The sequence below is a fragment of the Erinaceus europaeus genome, chromosome 12 (genome assembly GCF_950295315.1).
Source record: "Erinaceus europaeus chromosome 12, mEriEur2.1, whole genome shotgun sequence".
Lineage (NCBI taxonomy): Eukaryota > Metazoa > Chordata > Mammalia > Eulipotyphla > Erinaceidae > Erinaceus > Erinaceus europaeus.
This window is the reverse complement of record NC_080173.1, coordinates 38,707,065-38,722,632: the sequence shown is the minus strand read 5'-3', so window position 1 is coordinate 38,722,632 and position 15,568 is coordinate 38,707,065. Positions and strand designations below refer to the sequence as shown.

The window sequence follows — 15,568 nt, the reverse complement described above, 5'->3', positions numbered from 1 at the left end:
AAAAAGGAAAAAAAAAAAAAAAAAAAAAAAAGGAGAGTATTTTGCATAATCATTATACTGTTTCCCCAGTCCTTTACAGATTCTTTTTTAATGTGATGCCAAGGCTAAACCCACAGCCTCACACATGCACTCATACTGTGGAGTCACCTCAACAGAGTTTTCATTTATTTGTTTTTATGAATAAGAAGGAAAGACCAAAGTATTGTTCCATAGAATTATACTTTTTTTTTTCTTTTTTGCTCTCATGTGGTGTCTGGGATTGAACCCAGGACCTCACATTTGCAAGACAGGCACTCAGTTACTGACCCCAGAATTGTTCTGACTGACCTAATTCTTTTGCTTTTATAAATTATTTTTATGCCATTCTGGGGAATGAATTCAGGACCTCACTTTTGTGTGGGCCATCATCAAATGACCTCCCAGGACCAATTCTTTTCATTCTTCAATTTAGAGTGAGAGGGAAAGACAGATGATAGGGAGAAGACATTCATTCTGTCCATGGAGACTCCCCAATGCCATCTGTGGTGTTCCCCTGTGGTACTGGGGCTCAAAACTGGACCACAGACATGACAAAGCACATGTCCTGCCCAATGAGCTATCTCTCTGGTCCCATAGGGTTGGTTGTTTGGTTGGTTGGCTGGTTGGTTGTTTGGTTGGTTGGCTTTTTTACCGAGCACTGCTCAGCTCAGATTTGTGGTGATGCTGGAGATTGAACTTACTTTGGTGTTTCAGGCATGAAAGTCATTTTGCATAACCTTTATGCTACCTCCCCAGCTGCCCCACCCAGGGTTTTTCTTATTTTAGTCTAATAACACAGTTCCATTAGTTGACTAATGTATATTCATAATTAATTATGGAACATGAATATTCCAGCCTTATGAGTATCACTTGATCAAGAATCATTTGCTAGTATTTATTGAACAGTATCTTATCTTTGCTTGTGTGAAAAATTGGTCTCTAGTATCCTTCTAAGATCTTTGTCTGATTTTGCATCAGAATGTCTTTGATGCATACCTCATAGTAAGAAGTACTCCCTCTTCCATCCATTTCTAGTTCCTGAAAGAGATTGTGTGGATTTTATGGTCTTTCTTCCTCTTTTTTCCCCCCATAACTGTCTTGTTGTTTAAAAGATTTATTTATTGCTTTTTTTTCTTTATTGGGGGGATTAATAGTTTACAGTCAATAGTAAAATACAGTAATTTGTACATTTCTCAGTTTTCTGTATTACAATTCAACCTCCTCTAGGTCCTCCTCTGCCATCATGTTCTGAACCCTCCCAGAGCCTTTTACTTTGGTGTAATACTTACTTATTTATTTCATCCAGGGTTATTGCTGGGGCTCAGTGCCAGCACTACAGATCCATGGCTCCTGGTGGCCATTTTTTCTGTTTTATTGGATAGGACAGAGAGAAACTGAGAGGCAAGGGGTAGATAGGGAGGGAGGAGAGGGAAAGACAAAGACCTGTAGACCTGCTTCGCTACTTGTGAAGTCTCCCCCTTGCACATGGGAAGCAGTAGGGCTCGAACCCAGATCCTTGCTCAGGTCCTTGTGCTTCATACTATGTGCACTTAACCAGGTCTACCACCACTGGGCTTCCCAAGATTTATTTATTCGTATTCATGAGAGAGAGAGACTGACCAAGGCCAGAGCACCTCTGGGACTTCGTGCATGCAAGTCTGGCATTACCACTCCACAACCCCCCCAGGCCTTTGTTATCATTTCCTCCTCAGGAACTATTGAGTGTTTCTTACATCCTTAAGAAGCATGTGATAGAATTATCAGTGAAACTATCTGGTCCTGGTGTTTCCCTCTTTGGAAGGTTTTATCTTCTACTGTAAATGCTGATTATTCTGCCTCTTCCTGAATAGTGCCAGCTTAGTTCTTCAAGCATACTCAAAAGTGATATTGAAGGCTGGTGAAATCGCTCGCTTGGATAGTGTGCTGCTTCGATGTGTTCAAGACCCAGGTACAAGCCTGGCTTCCACCATGTCGAAAGGAGCTGTGGTTCTATTATCTCTTTCTCTCTGCTTCTACTTATCAAAACAGAACAAACAACAAAGATTATGTTGACACTCTGCCAAATTATTTTTAAGTCACTTATCACTAGATTCATACATAAGATAGTCTAAGTGAAACAGTAGTTGTGACCAGACTCCCCACACTCGGAGACAGAAGGTTTGCCATCTCCCCTCTTTTCTCCTCTGTGTTAACAGCCCTCCTGCTATGAGAATGGTAGCTTCCCCCTCTCCCCATCCCTGTGTGTCTCCAGCGCTTTAGGTAAATGGGGACTCTGTCCTTGGACTCTGAAAAGTTTATCAGTTTGTTTTAAGCATGTATGTATAGAATGTTCCACTCCTTCTTCCCCACCCCCTCTTTCCCCGTGACCACGGATAACTCTAGGGATTTCCCAGCAGACCCAGGGATCAAGATCAGTAAACTCCTTATGTCCTTGAGACAGAGGTCACATGACCTCAAGGACAGCTGTGCTGTGCTAGCCTTGCTTTGGCAGCATGTCCTTCTTTCCACCTGCCTGTCTGCTTTGCATTCCCACTGTCCCCGCATAGCCACAAAATAACCCAAATCTAGCCCCCAAGCCAGCTGTCATATCTGTTCCATGGTAGAGGCTTCAAGAGCACATGGCTGGTACTCACACTTTCTGCTCTCAACTTCTGATGGTAAACCAGGGATGGGGGCCACACACCCCAGAATGAAATAGTAACAATGTTGGGGAGACAAAACGGTGAGGTTGCAGACTGCCTTGCCATCAGCCCAGGCTTGGGAATTCACCCCCAGGCTCTGATTCAGCAGACAGATGGATGCACACTCCCTGCCTGCCATGTCTGTTGGGACAGAGGCCACACGGCATACACCAGGAGGTCATGCCCATTGTGGGATAGTGCACATCATTCAAGTGACAGCCAGTGACATGGCACAGAGTATGGGAACTTGCCTGTGGGCATCAGTAAGTGACAAAGCACACAACAGTGTGGCCCCACACTGGTGTGACACGGAGAAGTTGGAATTATCTCATGATTAGGGGTGAATGGGTGAATTGCTCTTCAAAACACTTAATATTGCCATGTAGGTGAAAAAAGAAAGGGGAGCAACCCAGATAAGGTATTACTGTCAGGCATGAGGTCCTGAGTTTGATCACTGTCAATGCATTTGCCAGTGTGATGCATTTAATCTCCTCTCTCCCTCTCTCAAATAAAATAAAGAAAGAAATCATTGAAGAAAAAGAACTGAAATGGAGGGCTAGGAAAATTGCTCACTTGGATAGTACACTGATCTGCCATGTGTGAGACCCCAGGTACAGAGCCTGGCCCCCCCCCTGCACTGAAGGACACTTCTATGCTGTGGTCTCTCATTCTCTCTGCTCCTCTATCTCTACAAAAAAAAAAAAAAAGGAAAAGAAGAGGGCATGAAGTCATTTGAAAGGGATGGTATCTCGTGAATGAATAAATAAACAAGAGTTTTGCTTTGGAGCCAGGTGGTGATGCACCTGATTGAGTGCATGTGTTACAGTGCACAGGGACCAAGCCCCCAGTCCCCACCTGCAGGGGGGGAAGCTTTGCAAGTGGTGCAGCAGGGCTGCAGGTGTCTCTCTTTCTCCCTCCCTCTCTGTCTTCCCCCTTCCCTCTTGATTTCTGGCTGTCTCTATCCAACAAATAAAGATTAAAAAAAAAAGATTTTTGCTTTTATTTACTTGTTTTCTTCTTAATGTGGTACAGTACCTCCTGAAGCATCGTATCACTGCGCTGCCTCCCTGGTCCAGCTTTTTTCCCCAATATACTAGAAGAGAGAGACAACAGAGCACCACTGCACTATGCAGGGAGTTCTCCGTGATGCTCCCATCGGCGCCAAGGATTGAACTTCCCACCCCCTGTTTTGAATTTAATTTAATTTTTGTTTTATTTACTTATTTTTACTATCAGGATGATTGCTGCGGCTCAATGCCTGCATGGCTGTACTGCCCCCAGCAGTCTTTTCTCCTGATTATTATCATCCTCTTATTTATTTATTTATTTATTTATTTATTTATTTTACAGAGGGTGAGAGAGAAGGGGGGAGAGAGGGAGAAGGAAACAGAGAGAAAGAGACATCTGCAGCACTACTCCACCATTTGTGAAGCTTTTCCCCTTCAGGTGGGGACCAGGGCCTGAACTGTCCAAGCCTAGTGTGTGACGCCCCTGTGACTTCTCTTGTCCTGCAGGAGCTCAGCGAGATGCTGTACACAGACCGGCCTGACTGGCAGAGTGTGATGCAGTATGTTGCCCAGATTTACAAGTACTTTGAGACATAAAGCCCAGAGCAGCCCCCACGAGTGTCCTGGACGTGCTGGCCACTCTATGCAGGCCCTGCCCAGCCCTACCCTGTTCTCTGAAGGGAAGGCTCCATCTAGGGACCACCCTGTGCACAGCAGGGGAACAAAGCAGAGCACTCCAGCCACCTACCTCCGAGCTACCCCATCTGGAGTATAGTGTAGGTTGGGAGTCTCTGCTCTCAAGGGATCTCTCCCTCCTCCCAGACGGAGAAATCCACACCAGGCTCAGCTCCCCCTGGAGGCTCCAGTCTGCAACCTCTCACCGGAGCTGCACTGAGAATGTCACCAGTGACATTCCCAATCACCATTGCCAAGAACGCCCTTGCCTCTTTCAAGAAGAAGAAGAAGAAGAAGACACAAGAAGAGACCACTTAGCATCTGCCCCCCAGTCCTCCAGGAAAAGTGCTTGCTTTCTTGTTCCCTGTTTTCACACCTCCATCTGGGGGCCACAGTCTTGAAAACTCACCATCACTGATCTGATTCATTGGTCGGAAGGTAAAATGTGAGGATATATACAGGAGCCCCCTAATCCCTGTCCTTTTGCATGGGGTCCCTGCAGGGTGCCTAGCACCCCATACTCAGCAGCTGCTCACTGGCTGGACAGAAGTATCTGGCAACTGTCCTCTGTTGATTCATGCCCGCACATATGCAAAACTTATATGGGGTGTGTGTGTGTGTGTGTGTGTGTGTGTGTGTGTGTGTGTGTATGTGTGTGTGTCAGACTGAAGCTGTATGCTGCTCTTGAACTCCTGGGCAGACAACAAATCCAGCATTTCACACTGGGCTTCATGTTCAGTCTGGTTTGGTTTTCAGGCTTTGCATATGCACATGACAAAAGGAAGTCCTTGAGGTAGGCAGAGATGACCCCCCCATACAGTGGGTCCCCAAGGTGTGGCCGTGCCCAGGGCAGTGTGGTGGAGGCATCCACCCAGCACTGCTTCCATGTTCTCAGCATTGACAATACTACCAGCAAATAAGGGTGGGATTCCTGCAGGGAGATGGTGAGCTGGTATGGCCAGAGCCCTGTGTGTGTCCAGCTGATGCAGCATCTTCATACCAGCAGGAGCTCGCCCATCTCAGAGCCCAGGCAATGAGACTCACCCTGTCCTGGCACATACATCACTATATTCCCGGTGTGGCTCTCCATCCCACTCTCCTGAGAAACTTGGACAAACACCCACTCCTGGCACCCTATCCAGTGTCACAGAGAGCAGGGAGCCCTTCCCAGGTTGACTAGCTACCTACCTGCCTTCTGTTCAGATCAGAAGCTATAGGCACAGCCTGAACATATCTAACTGCTTCCTGATGCACTTACCCAGATGGAAGCTCTTACTTGGGATTGAGGTAATAGCTCCGTCTACCCTGGCTGTGGGGAAAAGTCACTCCCAGCAGTGGGGCTAAGCACTTGGTTGTGATGTTTAATCCAGAGTTACTGCAGGGGGTAGCTGAAGTGGGTGTTGGGCATTGAGGCAGCCCTGGCCCTGCCCCGCCCCTCCCTGCAGCCTGGAGCCTGTGTCCCCCTTTGGGTTAAAAAGAAGGAAAGCAAAGTCATGTGACAGAAAGGCCACATGCAGTTTATTTTTAAAACACAAGGAAGCAGAGTGGTACCCGTTCTTTGCCAATGAGTGGGCACAGGGAGATGGGCTGGGACCTGCACTCAGAAACACCCCTGGTGCAGCAGGTGGTATGGTGGGGAGTTCTGCTCACCCTCCTAACTGAAGGCCACCTGGAGCAGGGTCTGTCCTTCCAGCTCCACAGGACATGGGGGTGAGGGCAGGTGGTTCATCAGAGCTCAGAGCACAATAAAAGTAGGAGAGGGAGAAAACTTCGGGGGAGGGGGTGGGAAGTAGCATTCACAAATGGTGTCACTTCCAGTTTTCTGTCCTGAGGCTTTTAGAGGTGACAGGAACTGTGCTATTCCCACTTCCTGAAGCCACTACTTCGTGATTTAAAATTATCAGACTGTTCTAAAGGTCTGGCCCATGGTCCTTATATAAAAAGACAGCTACAAGAGGTGGAAGAGTGGAGGGGTGGCTTCCAGAAGAGAACTTTAAGATTCACTGCTGGGCAGATTTTTTTTCCCTTGGTCTTGAACTTCAGTTGACCAATGACAGTGCCATGAACCCTGCCCCCACTAAGTCAGCATTCTGGAGAACCACACCACAGTGTCACACTTCCCCCACCCTGTCCCCTCTCATTTTAAAAACCATGTTCTTATATCTGTCCTTGTTTTTTCCATTCCTGACTCCATTATTGTCTCAGAGTTTTGTTTGAGACCACCCAGAGTAGGTGCCAAGGGTGTGCTCCTCCCCATCCTGACCCCCCTCCCACTGTCCCCTGGGGAGGAGGGCAGGTGTTTGCTGGTGTGTATAGAGTCCTATACAAACCATTTGCCAAACCCAGCCATAGTTCTTTCCTCTTCTGAGCCAGAGCACCATTTTTGAGCTGAAGTAACAGTGACCCACGGCAACAGAGACACCCCAGCAGCCTTCTTCCAAAACCTTTCTAATCTCTCCTTTGATCCAGTTCACTAGATGCTTCATGCCTCTGACCCCGATTCACATTGGGCTAAACCTTTAAACATTCTGAGTAGCTAGCAACTATGAACTACATTAGTTGAATGCACTTGATAGTCTGCTGGGGCCTCACTTCTGCCAAGAGCACCCCAGATTGTGCCAAGCATTGTCACACTGTGACAAGCCAGCATAGATATTTAACTATTAACATGAAAAGCATGTGATATATGACTGTGTAATGTTTCTAATAAATATATTTTGTTTCTGTCCAACTGTGAATTGTCCAGTGATGTTCATCATGGATATTTTCTCAAAAGTGTCCATTTGCATATATATATTATTTATTTGATAGGATAAAGAGAAATTGAGAGGGGAAGGGGACATAGAGAGGGGGAGAGACAAAGAACACCTGCAGCCCTTCTTCACCACTTGTGAAACTTCCCTCTCTGCAGGCAGGGACCAGGGACTTGAACCTGGACCCTATCACATTGTATCATATATGCTCAATTGTGTGCACTTCCACCTGACCCCTTCCATCTGTTTTCTTTTTAAAAAAAAAATTAAGATTTATTTATTTAGAAAGAACCAGAGTATCACTCTGGCACATGCGGTATTGGGGTAGGATTGGGGAGAGTGGGGATCAAACTCAAGAGCTCATGCTTGAGAATCCAGTGCTTTATCCACTGAGCCACCCCCACCCTTTCAGTTCAGCACCTCCATATCCCTTTCTTGTCAGGCCATGGTCTTGCTGGTGTGGCCAGAAGTTACTTAGGAAGGGCCAGGTTATAACAAGCTCCTCCTGTGCATGTCCTTCCCACCATGGCTGCCAGTCTCTTGTAAAAGTCGCTGTCCAGGGTCCAGCCTGGATACTGCAGGGCTCTGCAGATGTGGGTCCCCACATGCCACATGGTGGTCTGAACCAGGGGAAGTTAGTGCAGGAGCAAGGAAGCAGCATGCCTCCATGGGGAAGACCATGCCAGTGCATCAGATCACACAAGACACGTCACACTTCACAAGGAAACTACCATTCACTGCCAGGGAGCAGGGAAGAGAGAAAATGGGGGGGGGGGGTAGAATGCCAGGTTTAGCATCTGTAGCTGTCTCCACCCACTATGCATGCACACACATGTGCACGCACACACACACATACACACAGGAACCTGTGGGGGTGGGGGGAGTTTCCTAACCCTCGTCAACTGCCCTCGTCTATATTTGGCCAGTGTTGGGGGCCCATTCATGGGGGGGTCCTTCTCTGTGGATCTGGAAGCTTCTATGAAACAAGCACACACAATACCCATCAACATTCTTGTCCTGTGTGTGCAATCAAGTGTGAAGCCAAAGGCTCTTTCTTGTCACTGGTTGGAGGCTGTCTGCTGCCACAGAGGATGCGTCTCTAGGCCATGGCACACCATGTCAGCTCAACCCCTCCTCCAAATGCTTCATGTGTTTCTGCTGCTCCTGAGTGTCACTCTTCACTTTGAAATCCCAAAATCAAAGTCCAGGTTTGATTTTCCCTGATGCCTCAACCTGGTGTGTAACTGCTGCTCCATAAATGGCCTTTGATGGACTGATGGAAACATGCAGCTGCCAGGCATTCTCACTCCAGCTTGAAACCCTTCATCAATCTCTGGGGGCCAGAAGACTCTGAACCCCACTCAGCTTAAGTGTTCTCACTGTGAACAGGCGTGTCCAGCTTGATGGCAAAAGTCCCAGAACTGCAAATGGAAAGGCCCCTGGGGAGAAACTTGAAATTCTATGGCCGCAAAGCTCTTGCCTTGTTCCCTCCCTCAAAGGACCCATGCTGATGCTTTGACCAGGAATATAAAGCAACACACTTCCTAGGAGAGCCTCAGCCACCCAGACTCTAACTTAACTCACCTACCCTAATAAAGACTGAGATGTTTCTAGATTATGTGTGTGTGGGGGGGGCATGTGTTTGACCTGAACATCTCACAGGCTTGGCCAGAGTACCCATCCCTCCTCCCCATTGCCCATCTGGGATACTATTTATATAGCTCTAGAAACCCTATCATTCACTCTCATATCAGGAGAAATTAAGCAAAAACAGAAGCTGGGACATGGAAAAAGTTGAGCACAGTTTTTCTCTGTGGCTGCCCATGACTCAGACAGCTGGCCTGCCCTTCGCAGAATCTTCTAGAAGGCACAGCCCTAATCAGCAAGCTAATACATGATTTGATGCTCAAAGCCCAGGTCTCTTGGAGCCCAAAGTAATGTCACATACCTCTCTCTAGGTTGTCGGGGTAAAGGAACCCTCCTGCACTACTGGTAGGAATGTAAATTGGTCCAACCCCTGTGGAGAACAGTGTAGAAAAACCCTTACAAGGCTAGAAGTGGACCTTCCTTACGATGCAGTAATTCTTCTAGGGATATATCCTAAGGAGTCAAGCACACCCATCCAAAAAGATCTTTGCACACCTATGTTCACAGCAGCACAGTTTGTAATAGCCAAAATCTGGAAGCAACCCAGGTGTCCAACAACAGATGAGTGGCTAAGAAAGTGTGATATATATACACAATGGAATACTACTCAGCTATTAAAAATTATGAATTCACCTTCACTACTTCATCTTGGGTGAAATTTGAAGAAATCATGTTAAGTCAGATAAGCCAAAAAGAGAAGGATGAATATGGGATGATCTCACTCATAGAAGTTGAGAAATGGGGGTTGGGTGGTAGCACTACAGGTTAAATGCACATGGCACAAAGTACAAGGACAATCATAAGGATCCTAGTTCGAGCCCCCAGCTCCCCACCTGTAGGGGGGTGGCTTCACAAGTGGTGAAGCAGGTCTGCAGGTGTCTATCTCTCCCCCTCTCTGTCTTCCCCTCCTCTCTCCATTTCTCTCTGTCCTATCCAACAACAATGACATCAATAACAACAACAATAACCACAAACGATAAAACAACAAGGGCAACAAAAGGAAAAAAAATAGCCTCCAGGAGCAGAGGATTCGTGGTGCAGGCACCAAGCCCCAGCAATAATCCTGGAGGCAATAAGAAAAAAAAATTGAAAAATAAGAACAGTATTGTACTAAAGTAAAGGACCCTGGTTGGGAGGGGGCACAGTGGTTAAGGAGGACCTAGGCGGGAGATTAGAGTGTTTTGCAAAAAACTGAGAAGTTTTACACATGTATAAATAACTGTAATTACTGTTGACTATAAGCCATTAATTCCCCCAATTAAAAATGTAGAAAAATGGGACTCAGGCGGTAGCGCAGCGGGTTAAGCACAGGTGGCACAAAGTGCAAGGACCAGAGTAAGGATCCTGGTTTGAGCCCCCAGCTCCCCACCTGCAGGGAAATCGTTTCACAAGCGGTGAAGCAGGTTTGCAGGTGTCTATCTTTCTCTCCCCCCTCTGTCTTCCCCTTCTCTCTCCATTTCTCTCTGTCCTATCCAACAGCGATGACATCAATAACAACAGCAATAACAAAAGGGAATAAATATTTAAATTTTTTTTTAAAAAAATGTGAAAAATGTCCTCTCGATAGTGATTTTTCCTAGCCTGCTTTTGCTGTCCTGCTTTATCAGTCTCATGTGACAGGTGTCATGGATGGCCATAACTTTAGTGGCTCCAAACCACACAAATGTTTTTTGTCTTGCAGGGCCAGAGAAAAAAATCTAACTGGGCAAAGCTGCCCTAGTTTGAGCCCCAGCACCCTGTGGAGTGCCATGGCACTAGGGGCACCTCTGGTGCTGTAGTATCTCTTCCTCCTTCTGTCTCTCTATCATGGTCTCTCTATTGAATGAAAAAGCAACCAAGGAGCAGAGAAATAATGTATGCATTAGCCCCTTAGTTTATTTTACCAGATCTCTGGCTTACCTGGGACTTGAGAGCTTCATGCATGAGAGTCTCCTTACATAACCATTGTGCTGTCTACCCCTGCCCCATGCCTCTAGGTTTGTTTTTTTTAATATTTATTTGTTTTCCCTTTTGTTGCCCTTGTTGTTTTATTGTTGTAGTTATTGTTGTTAATGATGTCATTGTAGTTGGATAGGACAGAGAGAAATGGAGAGAGGAGGGGAAGACAGAGAGGGGGAGAGAAAGATAGACACCTGTAGACCTGCTTCACCACTTGTGAAGCAACTCCCCTGCAGGTGGGGAGCCGGGGTTCGAACTGGGATCCTTATGCCGGTCCTTGCACTTTGCGCCACGTGCGCTTAACCTGCTGCGCTACCATCCGACTCCTGACCCTAGTTTTTTTTTTTTTTTAATTCCCTTTTGTTGCCCTTGTGGTTTTATTGTTGTAGTTATTATTGTTGTCGTTGTTGGACAGGACAGAGAGAAACGGAGAGAGGAGGGGAAGACAGAGAGGGGGAGAGAAAGATAGACACCTGCAGACCTGCTTCACCGCCTGTGAAGCGACTCCCCTGCAGGTGGGGAGCCGGGGCTCAAACCGGGATCCTTATGCCAGTCCTTGCGCTTTGCGCCACCTGCGCTTAACCCGCTGCGCTACAGCCCGACTCCCCCCTAGTTTGTTTTTTTTTTAAATTCCTAGAAGAACCTCACAGAGTCACACTGTAGAGCAAGTTACCATGCACGACAACCTGGATTTCAGTCCCCAGCACCACATAGAACCCCTATGCACACACAGCACAGGGCAAACTCTATGAACAAGGGAGGTCTGCGGGGCTGCTGTCTCTGTCTCTTTCCCTCTCTGTCTCTGAAGTTGGGAGGAAAAGGAAAAGTCTTCAAGGAGCAATGAAATCTTGCAGGCAAGAGGCCCTAGTTAGCAGAAGAAGAATGAATCAAAATAAGAATGGCTGGGAAATAGCATAATGGCAATGCAAAGAGATTTTGGACTTTGCGGTACTTGAGGTACCTAAGATTGCAGGTTGAATCCCCATCACCAACATAAGCCATAACTGGGCTATGCTATGATAAAATAACAACCACAACCACCACTACCACCACAAATAAATCAGACACTGACTTAAAGAGTTCTGCAGGTCAGAAGTCCAAAAGCCCCTCAAGTCGGATGTCAGCAGACTGAGTTCTCTTGAGGCTCTTGGGGAAGCCTCTTTTTGCTTGTCTTCACATTTTCCAGGGTGTCCCTGTTCCTTGGCTCAGGAAACCCTGCTCCTCTCCAAAGCTAACAGCACTTCCCCTCTCTTCTGCAGCTGCAAGCCCATGCTCACTGGTTCTAGGATGGGAAATCAGACTGGACCCTTCCCTTCAGTTCCAGACTGATATTCTGGGTTCCATGGCACAGTCTTCATGCCCTATAAGTCTCATGTTTACATGTGCCAGGGAAGAAAGTTGCACCTTGGGCAGGGGAGACAGCATAATAGCTATGCAACAAGCCTTTCATACCTGAGCCATCAAGTGTTCAAGGTTCAATCCCTTGCACCACCACAAACCAGAGCTGAGTAGTGTTCTGGTCCTCTTTTTGGGCCATTATTCAACTAATTTGGGTCAACCTTTTCATTCATTTTGTTGCCACCAGGGCATTACTACTCCAGGATGACTTTTTTAGATGGAAGAATGGAGACAAGAGCAGGGGAGATAGTATCATAGTTATGCATAAAGGCTTTCGTGTCGAAGGCATCAAAGGTCCCAGGGTCAACCTCCTGCACCATGAAAAGCCAGGGCTCAGCAGTGCTTTAGTGAACAAGAAAAGGAAAAGGAAAAAGGAAAGAGAAATGAAGGAAGAAAGAAGAGAAAAGAAAAGAAAAGAAAAGAAAAGAAAAGAAAAGAAAAGAAAAGAAAGGGAAAGAAAGGAAGGAAGGGGGAGAGAGAGAGAGAGAGAGTCAGTCCAGGCAGTGGTACACCTGGTTGGTTAAGTGCGCACATTACAGTGATTTCAGTGCACAAGGACCCAGGTTCAAGCCACTGGTCCCCACCTGCAGGGGAAAAGCTTCACAAGTGGTGAAGTAGGGCTACAGGTGTCTCTCTGTCTCTCCCTATCTCCTCCTCCCTTCTCAATTTCTCTCTGTCTCTAATAAATAAATAATTTAAAGGAAAGAGAGAGAAGAAAGAGGGAGAAAGGGAAAGAAAGGAAAGGAGGAAATGAAAAAGGGAGGGAGGGGAAGGTTAGGTAAAGTAAAACAGAAGGCTGGGGAGATAGCATAATGGTTCTGTAAAACAACTTTCATGCCTGAGGTACCAAATGCCCCAGGTTTAATCCCCAGCACCACCAGAAGCCAGAGCTAAGCAGTCCTCCAATAAGAGAGAGATAGAGAAGATGAAGGAAGAGGAAGAAGAGGATAAGAAGGTGGGGAATGGGGCCCTAATTGGGGAGTCCTGAGATTCCCAAACAGACATGATGGGCCTAGACCTCGAACAAATCCCTCTCTCCATTGTTACCAGTCATTTCTATCAGGAACAATACAATAGACCCCTTTGTGGGCCCCCATAGGACCTTGCCCTCAACTTGGATCAACAATGGTAGAGAATGTTCCATCCTCCAAAGGGATGATGGACAACATACTCTGTGCTAGACCCGAGGAAGATGGGTCCTGATATTGGGGCAGCTTGGAACGTTCCTACTTATGACCACAGAATGTGAGCTCAGATCTACAGGGATGCAGAGGCCACATAGGCTTCTAAGCTGCATATGGGCCCTAGACCACATCAAATCAATGGGGTTTACAATCAACAATATTCATACACCTTTCCCATATTTGGGAGCTACCCTCTTCCCTGATCCAGCTTTCTGGTCCTTCTTCCAGTCATGACATCATCTCCCCAGACAATAATTAGGATCCACTTGTATATCAGATTTCAGGCTCAGGCAAAAAAAAAAAAAAAGCCTAATATATCCACAGGCCTTTTGGAATATAACTAAAATTTGCCTACTAGCTATCTAAAAAACGGAGACCACCCCCCCCCAACTTTTCATCTGCACTATTCCAGCCTTTAGGTCCACGATTGGTCAACAATTTATTTGGTTTTGTATGTTAACTCTCTTTTTAACCACCAGGTTCCAGATGTTAGCATGATGCCAACCAGACTTCCCTGGACAGACAACCCCACCAATGTGTCCTGGAGCTCCACTTCCCCAGACCCCTTCCCCACTAGGGAAAGAGAGAGGCACACTGGGAGTATGGATCGACCTGTCAATGCCCATGCTCATCAGGGAAGCAATTACAGAAGCCAGACCTTCCACCTTCTGCATCCCACAGTGACCCTGGGTCCATGCTCCCAGAGGGTTAAAGAACAGGAAAGCTATCAGGGGAGGGGATGGGATACAGAGTTCTGGTGGTGAGAATTGTGTGCAGTTGTACCCCTCTTATCCTATGGTTTTGTCAATGTTTCCATTCTATAAATAAAAAATAAAAAAAGAACAATGAACACCCCCCCAAAAAAAGAAGGGGAAAAGAAGAGGAGAGATAGCACAGCACCAGGCTAAGCAGTGCACTATCCAAGTGAGCTATCTTGCTGACCCTCAGTCATCTTTGTCTTCTCATTAATCTTTCTGTATTTCCTACATACAGTCACCAGGCTAAAGTCTCAGTGGCTTGCCATTGGTATGCCACCCCACCCCACCCTGCCCATCTTGGCACTAGTTCCCTAGATAGTTCCAGGCCTTTAGTTGGCTGCTTTTGGAACAGGTGAGAAATTAGCTCATTCATCAAGACCTCAGATGCATTTTTTACTGTTTCCTCCAGGACTATTTCTGAGCTCAGTACCTGCTCTGTTCCCAGCAGCCATTTTCCCCTCTTTATTTTCTTTATTTTTGATAGAGATTGAGAAACTGAAATAAATAGGAAGAGAAAAGGAAAAAATATCTACAGCATTGCCCCACTGCTTGTGAAGCTTCCTCCCTGCTCGAACCCAGCTCCTTGTACATGGTAATGTGCTTACTCAACCGGGTGCACCATTGTCAAGTTCAAATGCATCTCAGTCCAAAGGGAGTATGCACAGAAGTCTCCTCTTCTGGAGACAAACTGAATAGGATCAAGAGCAGGCAGGGCAGAGCCTTTACTGGAACTTCTTTCTATTCCACCCACTGGTGAAATGATGCCACATGATCCCACCCATAGCCACTGGCAAAAGGGAACGGGTGTCCTGGGGTGAAGGAAAGACAAGGTGCCACCCTCCCCAATAAAGGGCATCACACACATGAACAAAAGTGGAAACCTCTGGGGCAAAGAAATAGCCCACTAAGTAGATTATGAGGCCCTGGGTTCAATTCCTGGTATCACCTAGGAGTGATGGACGGCATCAGAGAAGCTCCACAGAGCACCACGGATGGTAAAACAATGCTGTGGTGTCATCTCTCTTCTTTCTGTCTTTCCTTCTCTCTGTCTCACCATTTATCTAAAAAAAAAGTCTACTGGGAGCAGAGAAATCACACGTGTGAAGGTCCACTACCAAAAATTAATCGGTTAATTAACCAATTAGTTAAAATATGGTATAATGGGGAGTCGGGCGGTAACACAGCAGGTTAAGTGCACGTGGCACAAAGCACAAGGACCGGAGTAAGGATCCCAGTCCAAGCCCTGGCTCCCCACCTGTAGGGGAGTCGCTTCACAGGCAGTGAAGCAGGTCTGCAGGTGTCTGTCTTTCTCTCCCCCTCTCTGTCTTCCCCTCCTCTCTCCATTTCTCTCTGTCCTATCCAACAGTGAACGACATCAACAACAACAATGATAACCACAACAAGGCTGCAACAACAAGGGCAACAAAAGGGGGAAAAAATATAGATGTATAATGACCCTTGAGGTAGTCCAGTAAATATAGCACTAGACTTGCATGTGTGAGGTTGTGC

At 46.6% G+C, this 15,568-nt stretch overlaps 1 protein-coding gene across 5 annotated transcripts in view; it reads left to right on the top strand.

Annotated features, from left to right (window-relative positions):
• The window catches only part of SPECC1 (sperm antigen with calponin homology and coiled-coil domains 1), a 340,972-nt gene that overhangs the window by 277,055 nt on the left and 48,349 nt on the right, over window positions 1–15,568 (top strand). For 4 of the 5 annotated variants that reach the window (XM_007526170.3, XM_060203153.1, XM_016189602.2 and 1 more), the window contains one exon: window positions 4,214–7,112. The exons of the other annotated variant lie outside the window; for it this stretch is intronic. In XM_007526170.3, coding sequence (XP_007526232.1) covers window positions 4,214–4,303 — 90 coding nt within the window. In that variant the 3' untranslated portion in view covers window positions 4,304–7,112. Of the gene's footprint in view, window positions 1–4,213; window positions 7,113–15,568 lie in introns of those variants that run through there. 5 annotated transcript variants of the gene reach the window in all.